The 17,701-nt window shown below is 36.8% G+C and overlaps 2 protein-coding genes across 2 annotated transcripts; one reads left to right on the forward strand and one right to left on the reverse strand.

The window, feature by feature from the left end:
* Window positions 1-871: 871 nt before the first annotated feature.
* Window positions 872-13,289, reverse strand: LOC123875044. The gene is made up of 4 exons (XM_045920696.1): window positions 12,973-13,289; window positions 11,136-11,312; window positions 3,291-3,418; window positions 872-2,843 (listed from the first exon to the last, which is right to left on the reverse strand). The coding sequence occupies exons 1-4, from the start codon at window positions 13,061-13,063 to the stop codon at window positions 2,055-2,057; spliced, it is 1,185 nt and encodes a 394-aa protein (XP_045776652.1). The 5' UTR covers window positions 13,064-13,289; the 3' UTR covers window positions 872-2,054.
* Window positions 4,984-17,451, forward strand: LOC123875077. The gene is made up of 4 exons (XM_045920736.1): window positions 4,984-5,161; window positions 15,821-15,943; window positions 16,586-16,739; window positions 17,176-17,451. Exons 2-4 carry the CDS (start codon window positions 15,831-15,833, stop codon window positions 17,353-17,355), a joined length of 447 nt encoding a protein of 148 aa, XP_045776692.1. The 5' UTR covers window positions 4,984-5,161; window positions 15,821-15,830; the 3' UTR covers window positions 17,356-17,451.
* Window positions 17,452-17,701: the final 250 nt, after the last annotated feature.

Here is a 17,701-nt window from a genome sequence, read left to right on the forward strand (position 1 = left end):
TATAAGATTTGCGCATCTCACGTTATCCTGTTTTAAAAGGTAGATAGAGAAGGCTATAAGTATGTTAGAAAGGGTATGAAAAGGACAGCTTTAGTTATAGAGCGAGACTGTAGTATGTTGTTTACGTGACGTAATTATATGATGTCATGGCAACGCGCTCCAACGGAGTCAATGAAGTGTGAATTCAGCGTGGGATCCTAAGGCAAAAACCAATCGACGAAGGAACCCTGGAAAATAAAAATTCAAAGGTTGACGCATTGACGATAAACAAGTAGTTATAGGTAGGTGTGGACCCGTAATTGAAAAGTCGTACTTAATGTCATAGATAATACACAGGTATCTACCTACTTACTAATAATGTATTGTGATTAGACTAGAAAAAGTAGAAAATACTTCTACCAGCGATATAAATGTAAAATCCATGTCTGTGACTTCTACCCTACCTACCATCATACTACCACATTATAACTTATACCTACTGTCCAACATATCGATTTGTAATGTTACTCGTACAATACAAATCGATCAAACTCTATTATCCACCCGCACCTTCGGCTTCGGCTGAAGGTGGTGACAATCGGAATGGATTTTTCTTTACTTGTGCTATAAGACCTGCCTGTCTGCTGCTTTCATGATTATAGGCCAACGGAAGTACCCCAAGGTTTTCTTGATAGATACGACGGACAAACGGACAGACGAACAGACGGACAGCTAGACATACAGACAACAAAGTGATCCTAGTAGTAGTTAGCCCATACATTTCTTTTTATAATGACGGTATAAGTTTATCCTAAATCGATTCAGCATATTTCAATTCTTTCAATTCTGCTGTTTTTCTTGGTAGGTAAAGGATTATTTAAATAAAAGTAAATTGACTCAAAAGTATATTTAATTAAAATTATTTATATTAAGTATAAAAATATTATTTAGATTCTTGGTTTCTGAAAATATGAACTGAAGAACATTAATTTGATTTCCACAATTTTATTTATTTACTAATAGGTACTAAGTAGGTAAGTACTTATTTAAGAAGTGTTTTATAAAAATATAAAATTTTAATATAAGTGGCATATTTAGTGTAACTTGATTAAAACATAACTACAGTAAAAAAATTAAAAATAATTATTAGCATGGGATCCTGCAATAATTTGTCTGCGTCCAATAAAACTACAATTTCAAAATGGATGAAAGTGAGACTGAGGACATAATTTACATTGCATTGCAAAATAAACTTTTTTAACCACCCAAGTAAAATTTTAGTACTTACTCGATAAATTACAGTAAATAGGTAAGTAGGTACCTACCATACGGGCAAATCGGCACCTTTCTTAGGTATATTTTTTCCTATACCTGCCTATTCTATAGTGTAAAATAGAATATCTACTTTAGGTACCTACATAATAAAACTAAATTAAAAAAAATAGGTGCAAAAATATTTGCAAACCTGTTAGATATTAAGTGTTCCTACAATTTCTTTCGCCGTATTTCAACGACTGATAAATAAATAATGGCTTTCTTTGAAACTACGCGAAATCAGTAAGATTATACGTATATTTTATAGTAAGAAAAGTGACTTTCTCGGACTCTACAATAAAATTTCAGAAACCTAGTTTAAAACCGGAATCTCTCGTGACTCGGCTTATCGCCAGAATCTTTCCACCAACATAATAACATTATAGTTTTAAGAGTATATTACGACATTAGTAACCATTACCTAACGTTATAAACATATAACATTTAGGCTGGATGCACATTGACAACTATCACCTGAACGTCTACCTAGGCAGCTATATAGCATCTGCAATAAAAATTTCTCAGTTGTTTAAGTCTGTATCGCTGGTGTATAATCCGTTCGGTGCAGCTCCCAACTAGTCGAGCTCACTCCAAAATTTAAGCAGGCTACCCAGCTCGGTGAGAAAATTATTGAAAATACGATGCTTTAATTTTGTTTCGTTTAAGTTTTATACACAATTACACCAATAACTAATTCACGTTAGAATGTTACATAACTACAAGCTAAACCAGCAGTCTTATCCGAAATCCTCTTCAAATCGTCAATAAAATACATATTCACGTACACAGATCGGGCATCTGTCGTTAGTGGCGAGACATTTTCTCAAACAATCTGCGTGGAAGAAGTGAGCGCACGGTGTCACTCTGGCGGACTTCATGGTCCCAAGGCACACTGCGCAGACGTCCTCTAAAGTGGACAGTTCTTCAGCGGTCGCACGACGAAACCTTGCCAGCGAACCCTGAGCTTCTTTCAACTTGGAAAATGCTTCACCAAGCCTGTAACGCCCGTGTACGATAACACAAAAGTATAAAATCAACACGGCTAATCTCCATCTCTCATTCCACATCAGTGCTGGCACCAGAGGGATCGCTATAGCTGTGGTAATCGCCCTAGCCCAAAATCCGCAGTACAACACTTCCATTCCTTCAAGCCTCTCCAATTTTAACGCTGTCACTGCAATAGGCCAAAGCTCCAAGAACGTTTTCTCTGATAGCAAATAATATGTACCAGTCATGAGTGTGTACAGTGCTGTGGGACGGAAGTATTCCAAACCTTGCTCCAAACCTAACGTGAGGAGTATGAAGGTTATTGTCACTATGAAAGTCACGGCTTTGGTCCATTCCAAGACTATTTTAGTCGCGGACATGGCGAGGTGTTTGACGCGGGAGTTCGGAGTCAAGTTCACGTATGGAGACCAGTCCTCTTTGGTACATATCTCGCGTACGTAGTTGACGGAATAGGTGACGACATTGTAGAACATCAGTGAGTAAAGACATGTCAGTCGCCCTCGGTACACTAGCAGCCGATCGCACGCCGTGAATATGAGTAACTGGAAAGAAAAATGCCAAAAATTAGGTATTTAATAATATTAATTAACGATTTCTGGACCTTGGCTGGGCAGCAATATTGTGGGCTAGAATAAGCGAAACATATCTTCACACTTTCTCGAATTTTCCACGATACCTCGAGTGGAAGAATTAGTAATTTTAATGAGAAGTACATATTATGAGTCTCAGAATGAGATGGTTTAGGTCATTGTCTACCACAGTGGCCAAATGCGGCCAAAATTCAGTTTTCGGATTTTTCCCCTTACTTATGTTATAAAAATTGCTACTCGACATATTTCATGACTGGGTCACGGGAAGTACCCTATAGGTTTTGATTCCCTTGACGGGTTTTGACAGAAACGACAGCTGTAATAGTAGACAGACAATGAAGTGATCCTGTAATGGTACCTTTTTCTCTGGAGGTACGGAACCAAAAGGTAGGTACCTACCTGTCCAATCATAGTGGAAAGATTGCTCATCGTTAGGAACAGCCGCTCAGCGCGCTCAATGGGCGCATACACGGTTTTCAGCACGCCTAGCAGACGTACGACCGGCGCTCGAAGACGTCTGCCTATCTCTGGAACAAAACCAACATTTTTCATTAGACTTTTGGCCGATAGTCTAAACGTCTATGGGAAGAGAGAGACATGGAAGACAAGCATTTTATACATATAAAGTAGGTACGTAAGTAAATACGTGTTGAAAGTGTACCATCGGCCGTACTATGCTGTCAGTCAGAGTAAACTGTGACACAGTTCCTTCTGATAATAATGCGCACTCTCCATATTATCTTAGTGCACTGCATAGTAGCATTAGCAGAGCATTGAATCGGCGTTATGTCAAATGTTACGCTATGGTGACGAAAAATGATAGAACAAGTGTTAATTAAAAATTTATAATACCCCCGACAAGTGAAGGTTACAGTAACTAGAAAAGAGCTGATAAGTTTCAAACGGCTGAACCGATTTCTTAGATTTATAGCTAATAACACTCTCGATCAAGCCACCTTTCAAACAAAAAAAACTAAATTAAAATCGATTCATTCGTTAAGGAGCTACGATGCCACAGAGAGATACACAGATACACACGTCAAACTTTTAACACCCCTCTTTTTGGGTCGGGGGTTAAAAATAGGGCTACTTTAGGGCTACATGCGTCAAATGCATTGGTTTTAGAATCTGAGGTCAAATGTACTAGCATGACTCGCACATGACTATTTTTTCCTAATATGAAATTGTACCCAGTACTTTAGTTTTAAAAGATGACTTTGGATAAAAAGACCAAGGAATCGACAGCAACAGCCTCTTCCACAAACTGTCAGAACGGGTTGTCCACTTCTGATGTCTAAGCATTTTCCAGCTCAGAGGTTTAAGGCGGATTTGCATTATTAATTTTTTATTTAGATGATTTTTATAGGAAAAATATTGGACGGTGTAATATCATAGGTAGGTAACCAAAAGTGTATACAGAAAAAAAAAGAAAAAAAAGAAAAGAGTAAAAGTATTTAGAACATTATCTCGTAGACTATTCAAGATCCAGGTAAGTTTTTCACAGTGTGTGTATTATTACCACATTTGATCAAAATGTCTATCTGCAAAATATGGATTTTGGGATAGTGGTAGATTTGCACCTTTGCCATCGATGCACATTGCACAGACCAATATTCTCTGTGCAATGGATGTCACGACATTCTTTGATTTTTAACAGCTAAGCTTTGTTATTATTAGTCTCATCATAAATAGGCATTTAGTTGATTTAAGGCATATCTATGCAGTCGTGTACATTATTGGCATTAGCCAAAAGTTTAATTAGAAGAGAAAATACGTTAGTCAAAAACAAACAAAAAAAGTTATAAAATTATCTAAACATTTACTAAGAACATCTCTACTGCCAATGGGACAAAAAGTGTTTATATCGTGTCCGTAATTATATATAAGTATAGCCAAGTATTTAACTTTTGAAATAAGGATTTTTACTTTTTATACAGAATTGCGCCCTCGGTCACTCACAGACTCCGGAAGAAGTGCCTTCGAAATTCATTTTTAATAGATGAGAAAACCTGAATGAACTCGATAGGAGATCTGGATTTGTCTAGCCTCAAAACTATCTAATTATCTGAGAAACTTAATGCTTAAGATGTGCAAAAGGTATAAAAAAAAATTACGACTCCAACTTGTTCATGTGGCATGTAGCCGACCTATTTTTTAAGGAATAATTTCAAAGAATTGTGGAGTATAAAAGGGATACCCTGGCCTTAGGAAAGCAGTTCAGAGGAGCCTTCGGACAACAACCGTCAACTCCTATACAACAGTAGACTCTGGTAAGTTCTACAATATTTATAACTATTTGGAAATTCAGATTATGAGATCAAAACTCTTGAAGAGATTTGTGTATGACCATTATCCAAAATTAAGAGGGCTCTCTCCGTCACTCATTTCATACAATCGTAGTTCCAATTTCATTTGAATATTAAGCAACCAAAGTCCATGTAATTTTGCAGACATATTCTAGAAACTAATATCTATATCTGTGGTTTTCCAGATTTCTCTTAAAATATTCGGTTTCAAAGTCACGCGGTCTTAAAAATTTTCATACAAATCTTTGAGCCCCTGTAATTTTAAAACTACATATTTTTAGAAAAATCTAAAACACCACAGACACAGATATTAGTTTCTAGAATATGTCTGCAAAATTTCATGGACTTTGGTTGCTTAATATTCAAATGAAATTGGAACTACGATTGTATGAAACGAGTGACGGAGAGAGCCCTGTTAAGTTTCAAAGTTTAAACTAAACTGTATTGTTGTCTGTCGTGCCCAATCTTAGAACAAGAATCACCTCCACAAGGATTGATTGCCTACCCTACAGTACTTAGTAGATTTCTTACCCAAGTATGACCCAATTAAGATTACATTGCTAAATAGTTGTACAAATACCTATATGTACAAATAATTTAAAAGTTTTAAAACCCAACTGCGGTTTGCACTGCATCAGGTACGGGGTACGGGCCTTTCTTGATAAAATACTATTTACTTAATTTAATACTTATCTTGTTTTGGTGTAACAATCGAATCATTCAATTCAATTTTCAATTCAATTCAATCATCTTTATTGCGAATTATTAAGATCAGTCCACGCATTTAGTCGATCGAAGTAATAAAATTCGGGCCGGGCCCTTACGTCGTAGATTCCTAATTAAACATTATTTATTGCATCTATAAACAACTTTACCTAACAACCAAATACAGGTAGGTAGCTACTAGTTACCTCCGTCAGTTAAAACAAAGAAGCTTATAACTCAAAATTAAAAAAAAAACCCCCCGACACAAAAACCTCTAGAAGAAAACTAGAAAAGAGCTGATAACTTTGAAATGTCTGAACCGATTCTCTTTAATTATAGCTAAGAACACTCTCGATTAAGCCGCCTTTCAAACAAAAAAAAAAAAATTAAAATCAGTTCATTCGTTTAGGAGCTACGATGCCACAGACAGATACACAGATACACACGTCAAACTTATAACACCCTTCTTTTTGGGTCCGGGGTTAAAAATATAATAATCGACCAATATCTGCATAAGGCTTGAAGAAAGAATGTTTATGTTTGAAGCCGAAAGTTTTTCAGTAAACTTGTTTGACGCACATGCGCTGGCGCACGGCCAGCTTCCGTCGCTCCATTCAGCTTCTCGACAATGACCTGACTCTCACACATAACTATATCTAGCTGTCAATATATATACGTAGCGTCAGGTATGTTATAAATACTATGATGCACAATACAATCGTAATTTGAAAGCAAATGCATGACAAGTGGTGTGGCACGTTTTCGAATAACGTTTCTGATACGAACCGCATTAGAATTCTCTACTGGCGTCCGTGTTTCCTGCCACGTAGCAATAACCTAGGTTAATACTTTCAAAGCATTGAGTCAATTTAGGCATTTTAGGCAAGCGCACTCCTGTCTAGATGATTGCCGTCAAGCGCAATAAAAAAGTTTAATAATCTTATGGTACCTATACAGGTAAAATTAGGATCTGACTTTAACAACACTATAAGTATATATATATATTTATATAATTTGAAATCATCCAGTTTTTAAATACCAATACCACTGCCCTCTACTAATACGTACGTACGAAGTACGCAGGACCTGCGATTACCGACCTTTTTTGAAGCATTCTCAGCATCTCATAGCACCTCAAAAGGATTCGTAGCTATTTTTTGAAACCACACACTTCCCTCGCTACTTTTTGTTGTACAACCTTTACATCCTTCTCTACGTTTCGTAGCACAATTTTCATTAAATAGGTACTACTAGGTTAACTAGGTATAACTAGTAGTAATTTTAATTTAGCTAATTATTTGTTCATTATTTGAGATTTTCATTAAATAGGTACACAATATTATATTGCTACTAGATGATGCCCGCGACTTCGTCCGCGTGGATTTAGGTTTTCCAAAATCCCGTAGGAACTCTTTGATTTTCCAGGATAAAAAGTAGCCTATGTGCTAATCCTGTATATTATCTATCTCCATTCCAAATTTCAGCCAAATCCGTCCAGTAGTTTTTGCGTGAAGGAGTAATAAACATACACACACACATACAAACTTTCGCCTTTATAATATTAGTGTGATTAACCCTTGTATCGTGTTGACTCGTATCCTCTTTTATACCATACACATTCCTCACAACGGTTCGTAGCATCTCTTTAGCACCACACGGCGCGGAGCACACAGTTCGTTTCGTAGCACCTTCTTGGAACGACATCCCTCGCTACTTTTTAACACCACCTTTTGTACCCTCACCACAGCTACGTTTCGTTTTTACAACAGTCACATTCAGTCTTTACAATTTACCTATTTTATAGCACTTTGAGACCAAAACTATGATTATAAAAATCATGTTTTGGGTGTACGAAATAGTTCTTTTCCGAGCTAGAGCATCGCAATAAACCGTGAAAGAAAACCCCAAACAAATCGTTTATTTTGGTCATAGCTTACAAACTATTTTATACTTAAATCATTATTTTCAGTATTTGTTATTCAAATACAGCATATGGTGCGTAATAGGTGTATCGACATTTCATATTGATGATAACTAGTTTAGTTTTTGAGATAGCCCCCGTCACAATAATCTACTAGCTAGAGACTTGTGACACGTGGACAGACAGACAGACAGCAGAGTGATATTAATAGGGCTCCGTTTTTACCCATTGGGTACGGAACCCTAAAAACGATGACACAGTTTTTGACAAATAACAACGTTTCTAAGTGACTCACCGATGGATTAGAGATAGATTAATTTTGGCCGTCACACCATCGTAATATAGGTAAGTACTATTGCTGCAGCTTCCAACAAAATAAAACCCGAAATATTCCATACCACCTAAACACTGACTTCGTCGGCATAAACAAATACCTACTCTCATTGTGACTCATTGAATCGGAAAAATAAGCTAATAAAAAGGAAATGACAAAAACAAATGTTTTTAAAAATCTTTCGTCCGTCATCTCCAGTTCCAGGTTATTTGTTCAGCGAACGCTGAATGCTACAGGAAAAAACCAATTATCACAAATAATGCGTTCGAATAAAAGTTTTAACGAACCACTTTGCACAATAATATTTATCCAGATGACAGAGGTGTTGGAATTACTTTGCAATCTTTTTAAAATTCCAGACGGTTTACTATATTCTTTAACTATAGCTTCAAATATTTTTCAAAAATTTGAGTAGGTACTTAATTTACGCAATTATGAAAGAATTTTTTGTTTAATGTACTTACCTACGAGTGAATAATAATATATAATAGACCTACAAGATGTACGCGTAGCACGCGCATATCTACGAATTACAATATCTACCACGTAATCTTCGTAGCGTTGCGTAGTAAGTATTCTGGATTTATTTCATAAGTAAATAAATATTGGACCATTTTAAGCCTTAGATAATATTTTCTTTTTAAAGAATTTAGCTAAAAAATATGCTTTTCTATTCGAATTTATGGTAACGAAATGCTTAAAATTCTATAATGCTACCAGCAGCGTAGCCTGCGCAGCGCTAAACTATGTGAAAGAAAAGCTTATCGTATCTACCTAACTAGATCCCGGTCTTTGTTTTTTCTCTCTCGTCTGGCTTTGCAAAGATTAGCCAATGTCAAGTTTGTAGTTATTTGTAACAAGTTAGTTAAACTATACAAGTATGGACCTCGTCTGTGCCGGCGCTCGCCGACATACGCACGGCACCGCCTTAGAGCGCTTTCCAGTCAGTTTTAACAAAAAAAAAAACACTCCAAAAAAACACAACACGCGCGCCAGCAAACGCCACCACAGACGAAGTCCAGATCCCGATCTATAGATTAAAAAACCCCATATAAATCAAATGCTAATCTTATTTTGGAGTGATGATACAGAAAAAAGCGGGGGTGGTAATCTAATGGCAACTTGGTACGCTCCGTGTTTACTGTTTACACGAATCTACGTCCACGTGGCGTATATAGATACGTGCGAACTACGATGCATTTTCTTATTTACCACCACTTGTATAATGTACCGTGATCAATTATCATGTTCATTATTATAATTTAGTTTGTCAACAATAATACTTTTATCTATATATTTAAAAAGACGACAAACTACGGATAATTTACTTTATAATACTGCGTACAAGATCCATTTAATTGACAAACAGACAACCTGTACTATTAAAATAGAACCTTGGAAAATGTTAAACAAACCTTCTCTTGCCTAATAAACTTTGATGATTCATTTTTATACCAGACGAGTGGTCCACGTGGATATAGATTTTTATAAATACGGTGGGAACTCTTTGATTTTCCGGGATAAGTAGCCCATATCCATCCCCGGTATCATAAGGCTAACTCTGTGCAAAATTTCATTAGGATCTCTTAAACGGGTGGGCCGTTAAAAGCTTACAGATATACAGCGACAGTAGAGACACTTATTTCCCATTTATATTACAATGTTAAGTATTTATGGGTTACTAGCCGATGCCCGCGACGTCGCCCGCGTGGATTTAGGTTTTTTGAAATCCCGTGGGAACTCTTTGATTTTCCGGGATAAAAAGTAGCCTATGTGCTAATCCAGGATATTATCTATTTCCATTTCAAATTTCAGCCAAATCCGTTCAGTAGTTTTTGCGTGAAGGAGTAACAAACATACACACACACACACACACACACACACACACACACATACAAACTTTCGCCTTTATAATATTAGTGTGATTTTATGTAATAGTCACATTCATTTGAAACATTTTGACATAATTATATTATATTTTATATTTATATCGTTGAATTGAATATATGACGTGTTCAATTAAAGACAACAAGGAAAAAATATGTCGTATTTTTTAATAAGATTTTTTTGTATAAAAAGATGCTTATTTAGATACTTTAGCATCAAACTTAAGAAACGTAGGCACTCAGATAAATCGTTAAAATAACGTCATAAATCGTGATATTAACTTAGTAGCAAAATCAAATTCTAAATAAGACTATTACTTACCTATTATTCTAATGTAAAAGATAGGTAGATGTACATTTAATTTAAGCTTTGTATGATATTAAACATGTATTCCGTTTTATTGCCAAATCTATTATATAGGTATCTATGTAATGGATTTATTTGAAGTGTATTATCTTATTTTGGCATATCGTACGATACAAAATCATCTGTGATGTAGACCGTACCCTAGGAAAGTACCTATTTTACCTAACTATTGAGAGTTCTTATATTTATATAAAACCCTAAGAAGATAGGACACCTTCGTAGAGAGGTAATAATTTTTTGTGTATTGTTATTTTTGACTAGAACATTATTGCTAAAGTATCGCTGGGCGGTCTGTTCGTCATTGAAATATACAAAAAAACTGATTACAAAATATTCTATCGAGATTTAATAATACCATCAATGATGAACATAAGACGTGAGCGTAGCGAGCGCGCAATTTATACAGAACAGTTACAAGTGGATCAAGTCGCCTACCTAATCGCCAATCACACCTACCTGAGTACTGAATAGTGTGGAATTTCTTTTGGATTCATATCTTAAATACAATATTACGTTACTCGGCTACTAGGTTCCATTCTAACTTGTCATATTATACGCCATATTGGATTTGTTATGACGTCACACTTATAGCTACGTGATACACTTGACGAAGTTAACGATCCCTCATTTGTTTGTCTATGGAAGTTTGGTCCTCCCTCCTGTAGGCATCTATCTATGTATGTCGGGTAAAAAGGAATCCTGTAGTGGGGCAAAGTTATACTTACTTCGCGCGGTTTTCGCAACGGCGGGGTACCACCGCGCGGGGTAGCGGTAGTTTGCGGAGATCAGCAGCGGTACCACCAGGCAGGTGTAGGCAGCCATGAGCCACGCGCCGCCCAGCGCTACTAGCAAGCCTCGGGGCGCCCAGTACGGCAACAGGAATACTATTGAGATCAGCCATACTGGAAACAAATATACCCAAATGTTAAGAGTTGCTGCCTTGGTCAGAACACGGCGTGGCAGTGCCTCCTTTCTATTTACGTCGTGGTCTTCAATGCAGCTGTCACAACCCTTTTCAATAACCACATAATAGTGGTGGTTTTCTTGAAATGATAAATCTTAGGTTTTTTAAATCTCGTGGGAACTCTGCGATTTTCCGGGACAAAAAGTAGCCTTCCCAAATCCGGGATGCAAGATATCTCTGTATCTTTTCTCAAAAGCGGTAAAACGAAAAGTCTGGAAAAGCTAGCAGATAGATAGACAGATACGCTTTGGTATTTACAATATTAAATCAATGACCCATCCTGTTACCAACTTGTGCCAACGTTGAAGAACGTCGGAATATTTATAATTTATATTTATGAATGTTTATTAATAATTTACACACACATCAAGTTTCTAGACCATTGCCTGCAGTGGTTTAAACAGTAGGTAAGTAAAGGTACATTGATATGTCAGTCAGTCAGTCAATGTCACTTTTTCTTAATGTAAAGATTTTAGCACCGGCAAATACTTAAGAGAAGAGTAAAAATTGCAATCATTTTTCCCCTTCAACGTATTAATAAACGCTCTCATTTAAAATATCAAGAATGAGAGCGCCTAAATCCAATTTTTATGCGATCGTAAAATGAAACGTGCTGGTTAGGGTTCTGTAACCGAAGGGTTCCGACGGGACCCTATTAGGTACTAAGCCTCCGCTGTTAGTCTGTCCGTCCGTCTGTCTGTAGCTCGTAAACCGTAATATAGGTAGAGTTGAAATTTTCATAGAATGTTTAGGTATTTCTTTTGCCGCTGCATCATGATAATAATTTCAAAATTAAAGTGTTATTGCTTATATATACTATGGCACGGAGCCCTTCGTGTGCGTATCCGACTCGCCCTTGACCGATTTTTTACTTTTATATTATCTAATAGCTTTTACGACAATAGTTTTGCTTCAATTTAAGATTAGTTTATATTTTCATATAATTAAAAAGAATTTTTTAAAGTTCTCAGCAGAAGTAAATATTGCGATTGTTTATTGTCTTATTTAAATAATATTTAAACAACCCTTTCTTAAAATGGAATCGAACAACAAGACTTTTACGATCAATTTTCATACTGTACGAGTAACGAACATGTTTAACACAACAGTCCTTGAATGAACATCGAAACGATAAAGCAATCAAACACGAGTGTTTAAACTTTAAATACAGCTCTTTATCTGACACTTAATATTCGTTTCAATTAAAAGGAGATCCATCGGCAATTTACCTACTCGGAACTTGGATACGTACCTATCAGACTTTTTACATAATTGACGACGAAAAATTTCAAGTAAATTGCGATGCCCTTCATTAGAAAAACGCATCGTACGTAATTACTTTCACTGAGTAGAATTAGGTACAAGAAACCCTAAATAGGTACTATCCAATCTTATTCATTATGATTTATAAAAAATATACTTAATAAGTACTAAAATATAAAAATTATATGAAAAAAGACGAATTTTCTTGTAATAACAAAAAACACACTACTATGTTCGATTTTCCAGGTTATCGCAGATTCGTAGAGCGAATCTGCAGAAAATCAGGTTGCTGCTTTAGTAGATAGTAATTATATCACACATTTTCACGTACTTACCAATATTAGCAATTTTGTCCTCCGATTTGAGTTGAATCTTCGAGAAAGAGTCACTCCTAATTCTACCACGCACTCGGGAAATCATGCCCATAGTTAACTTTTAAACACTAACTTCAGTTTACAAAACAAATGCGTATAAAAATATAAATTATATTTCAGTATTATTAATTTTGTAAATTATTGTGAAATGTACTGTAATGTAATAAATAGATTATTGTACTCGGAACACAAGCGTTTCTCATGAACTTTGTCATGTGAATGCGCATATTGAGGGCGGGCGGTGGGCAGGGCGGGCGGCGCGTGCGCACACACTCAGTACATTCACTTCGTGCCAATGCGTTCAAATTGTTTTCAAGTCCAAAGCTCTTCACTTATACACGTAAATAAAACGTAGCAGAACATTTGCAGCAATTCTCACTATCTCAAAAAATATCGCCATCACTAAGTCGGACAAAAAACGAGCAATGATGTTTCATTATAAAAATATGGTGTCAGTGACTCGTGAAATGGAATCGTCTTATTTTAATTTTATATTCGTATCTTCCTTTTATATAAAGACGATCTGAGGATCATTTTAATCTTCTACGAGTTTTATGGGTTGAAAAATAAAAATACACCATAAGTTATTTAACAAAAATACGCTGAGAAGGAACGATTTGGAAAATGATAGCAATGATAACTTACAAAGCGAGTAATAATATGGTCATGGATTCAGTTATTGAACTTAGATAACTTATATGTACAGATACATATCGATGACTTAAAACTTAAGAAATTATTATGAAATTCAATAAATGATCTAAAATGGGTCACTGGTAGAGATATTTTATAGAGATTTAAAATGCTTCCCCGTCCATTTTACTTTCTTTTTCTCTTAATTGTTACTTTCTGGTACAAAAAAAAAGCTAATAGGATCTGTACTTTTTATTGATACGGTAATTGATTTTCTCAACTAAACAACTTTGCAAGCTTTTAGAAAGTCTTAAATTGTAAAACTACAATAATGTAAGTAAGTATCAAGTAAACTTTTTCAAAGCGTTTTTAAATTCTTACCTGAATAAAATCATTTTTAAATGTATCACAAGTTCGGAATCTCCTGTCTAGAAATGTAGGTAGTTACGTAGGTACCCAAAAATATACTATTTCCGCTTTGCCGTTTGAATGAATTGTCACGCATACGAAAATAGATTAGTGATAAACCGAACGATACGCAGACGCGCTTACAAAAACAAAAACAACGTGTCTATACGGATTTACTACAAGATGCCAAAATTTCTGGAATCAATGGAGATCCTATGGTACTTAGTTAGATCCTATAGTAGGTGACATGCGAAGTGAGCTGGCGACATCCGTAACGAAACTAAGTTCGAATAGGTGAAGCTGTGAAGCTGAATGAAGGGACGACGAAGCAACGAGATTTAATTAGTATTAGAATTAGAAGAAATATTATGATACCCATAATGTACATCTACAATGTGGTACAGTGTAGCCTATATTAGGGGTATAAGGACCAACGCATACGGACAAAGTGGAGTAGAATGGAATCTTTTTGTAATCTACAGAACCTCAGCTTTATAATATATTTTGTCATACATTTGAAATTGGCCTTTCCACACATAAGGCGAAACACGCGCCGCGCCTCTGCGCACTCGCCGCCGCCGCCGCCCTACCAAAGTAAATAAAACTTACCGCCGCGCCTCGACTCTGCCGGTGTGCGTGGCATCTAAGACGTCATCAATGTTTGTTCATCGGTGTTTATGTGTCAAAGATCTAAATATATGCAACTGGATCTGATACATTCTGTTTATCTACACCGCAATCAATTAAATTCCGCCCTCAACCACGTGCCTTTTTTATTACTGTTTCATTCATAAATTCTTAGAATATTGAATCACGTATGATTTCAAATATTATTTTCGTTTGTAGCAGATTTAAAATTTCAATATACTTACAAGGTGCCCCTGAAATCCAAAAAGTCGTAGGTTTCTTCATGAGCTTTTGAAATTCCAGCGTTTTCGTTCCGCTCTATCTATAGGTAGGTAGGTCGAGATTTGTAGCTGCGTTCTCAATTCTTTTTTTAAAAATTAGTTTTTAATTAGTAAAAGTTTGCGCTTACCTTAAGGAAAGCAATGATTTGGTCTTTAAGTTGGAGAGCGCGCTTGCCTAAAAGATGCCTAGTCACTCTTGGCTTGAAAGTGGTGCTTAAATTATACGTGCGGGCGCGGCGGTCCAACCCTTAAGTAGTTCGTGTCAGAGCAAAAACTTGCGAGTAGATTGGATGTCATGTCGACCACATAAGGATGCCAACAATCACGGTTTCTCGCCATTCTATTGAACGATGAAGGTGAAACAAGATTCTCGACCTTTAACCCTCGGATACACAAACCGCTCCCGAACCGAGAATAGGTGAGAAAACCAACTTCGCTCACGAATTTCTTCTCTCATGTTCTCCGTTCTGCCCTCAGATGACAAACCGCAGCTACCCGATTTGTCGTAACTTAGCTTATCAGTTCTACCTGTGGTACTACTTCTGAACTATGACGTAGTGTGGTAAAAAATTGTTAACTTTATTTTAAGAAGATGCAAAAACAGTCACCTTAAAATCCTAAAAATATTTTTGACATGTGAACTTTAAGCGCATTTTCAATTTTACTTTTGGGTTATCTCGTGTCATCCGAGGGCAATCAGTATTGGACGGGAACTGTAAAATGGAGGCTGTGATCGCCTCGGTAACGGTCAATGTAATACAGGGTCCGGAAGAGCCCTACACAACTGCCAATCATCAGAAAAAGAAGGAAAGTCATCCGTGGGTCAGTCAGTCTTAATACGGTTGAACATTGTTTTCTAGAACTCCGATCATGCATCCAGTACTTTCAATCATGCTCCTGGTGAGCACCGCCTGCCTGGCTCACTACAGAGGCTACGAGTCCCGCAACCTTATCGAGAGGGACGAGCCGCGCAAATCGGAAGGGTAATTCGGTGTCAATCGATGTTGTGCATTCGATATTGGTACGATGTGTTTTTTTTTATATTTTTGTTTAGTTTTTTCAAAATAGGAAAATTGATTGATCAAAATCACACGTGAAAACCGGACAGAAGAAGTAAATACCTAGTTTTAAAAAACATAAATATGCCAACCAAAAGCTTTTACTATAAGCAAATTAAGCTTTTACGGTTTTAAGCGGTTTTAAGCGTTAACGGTAAGTACCTATCCGAAATCGAACCGCAGAGCCCTCGAAAAGGAAGCTAACGTCTTTTAACCATTAAACTATCACCGCTTAATGTATCCTACATGAAGGAAATGAACCTTGTAAGTAGATATTTTGCTTCCACCATAATTTGTCATCCCTTCCGCTGGCGAATTCAATATTATGAACACTCGGTAGGAACAGCATTCCGAACCAGTGGTAGATTATTTTGACGATTCGAAAGCACTTGTAAAAGTTTACTTGAATAAAAATGATTTGATTTGATTTGATATGACAAGATATCGGCGCATACCATTTGAAATGATGTTTTCTCTAAAATGTTGTATGGGAGATACTTATGACACTTATGTCGATCGATTCGTTTTGAATAAAGCTATAATTTATTTAGATATTGTCTCTTTTAGCATATTGGTGGAATGCCCAGTCTGCGAGCCTTCACCCAGCGGCATCCCCACTGGTGAGGTGTGCGACGTGTCCAAAGGCAACAAGATGTACAAGCGCTGTCTGCGGGGCACCTACATCAACGAAGTGTGCGGCAACCGCCTGGACTGCTACCGGGTATGGACGAGTCATATCTAACACTAGCTGTCCCACCGAGGTATCCCCACTAGGGAGGTGTGCGACGTGTCGAGAGGCTACAAGATGTATAAGCGCTGTCTGCGAGGCACCTACATAAACGAGGCGTGCGGTAACCGGCAACAAGGTGTGTGGTGAAGGAAAATATCGTGTGGAAACCTGCATGCATGTGAGTTGTCCATAATGTTTCCAAAGGTCTGTGAAGTCTGCCAATCCGCACTTGGCCAGCACAGTAGACAAACCTTTCTCATCCTGAGAGGAGATCCCCTCCTGAGAGAGAAGGACCCCTACTGAGTAGGGATCCCTATTAATTCATGATGATGATGAGGTAGGTAGGTACTAGGTAGGTATAAGTAATTAAGTATAGTTGCCTTAAAAAGAAGATCCAAGATGTTAAGTCAGATAATATTATTCACAGGGACCAAAAGAACAGTGCACCGAGAAAATGGTCTTCGATTACTACGACCAAAGATGCGCCCACGGTTTCCTCTGCGACGATACTTTCCACCAGTGCACCGGCCTGGGCTATACGCCGGACAGCCGCCAGCGCTTCTACCTCAGCCAGATGCGCAACGGCATCTACGGCCACGTGAAGTAAGACGAACTGCCCGAAAATTCTCTCATGATGATTGCGTAAATGGTTTAATGCTTTGATCACCAAGAAACCTCATGACTGCTCAATATTTTTTAATTTAATAAAACAATGTATCAAAATTAATTGTCTTTTACTATTAACGATCTTATAGGATTCGTAGGGTAGGTATATTTACTATAGGAACCTATATACCTACCCTCCCAGAACTTTAATTAGGTATATTTAAAAGCATATAAATTATAATACTTAATAGAAATATACTAACAGTGCTAGAAGCCAGAAACCTGCAGACCGATTCCGAAAAACCTATATCAATCATTTTTAGAATCGTAATTATTGTGATTGGCTG

The sequence above is a fragment of the Maniola jurtina genome, chromosome 19, assembly GCF_905333055.1.
Source record: "Maniola jurtina chromosome 19, ilManJurt1.1, whole genome shotgun sequence".
Lineage (NCBI taxonomy): Eukaryota > Metazoa > Arthropoda > Insecta > Lepidoptera > Nymphalidae > Maniola > Maniola jurtina.

Excerpts from the sequence above, each read along its gene's own strand:
- LOC123875077 (XM_045920736.1), top strand. The coding sequence starts at position 15,831 with ATGCATCCAGTACTTTCAATCATGCTCCTGGTGAGCACCGCCTGCCTG. Across the intron at positions 15,944-16,585 it reads GAGCCGCGCAAATCGGAAGG|CATATTGGTGGAATGCCCAG; the intron begins GTAATTCGGTGT and ends TGTCTCTTTTAG. Across the intron at positions 16,740-17,175 it reads ACCGCCTGGACTGCTACCGG|GGACCAAAAGAACAGTGCAC; the intron begins GTATGGACGAGT and ends TATTATTCACAG.
- LOC123875044 (XM_045920696.1), bottom strand. The coding sequence starts at position 13,063 with ATGGGCATGATTTCCCGAGTGCGTGGTAGAATTAGGAGTGACTCTTTC. Across the intron at positions 11,313-12,972 it reads GGACAAAATTGCTAATATTG|TATGGCTGATCTCAATAGTA; the intron begins GTAAGTACGTGA and ends ATTTGTTTCCAG. Across the intron at positions 2,844-3,290 it reads TTTCCACTATGATTGGACAG|TTACTCATATTCACGGCGTG; the intron begins GTAGGTACCTAC and ends TTTTCTTTCCAG.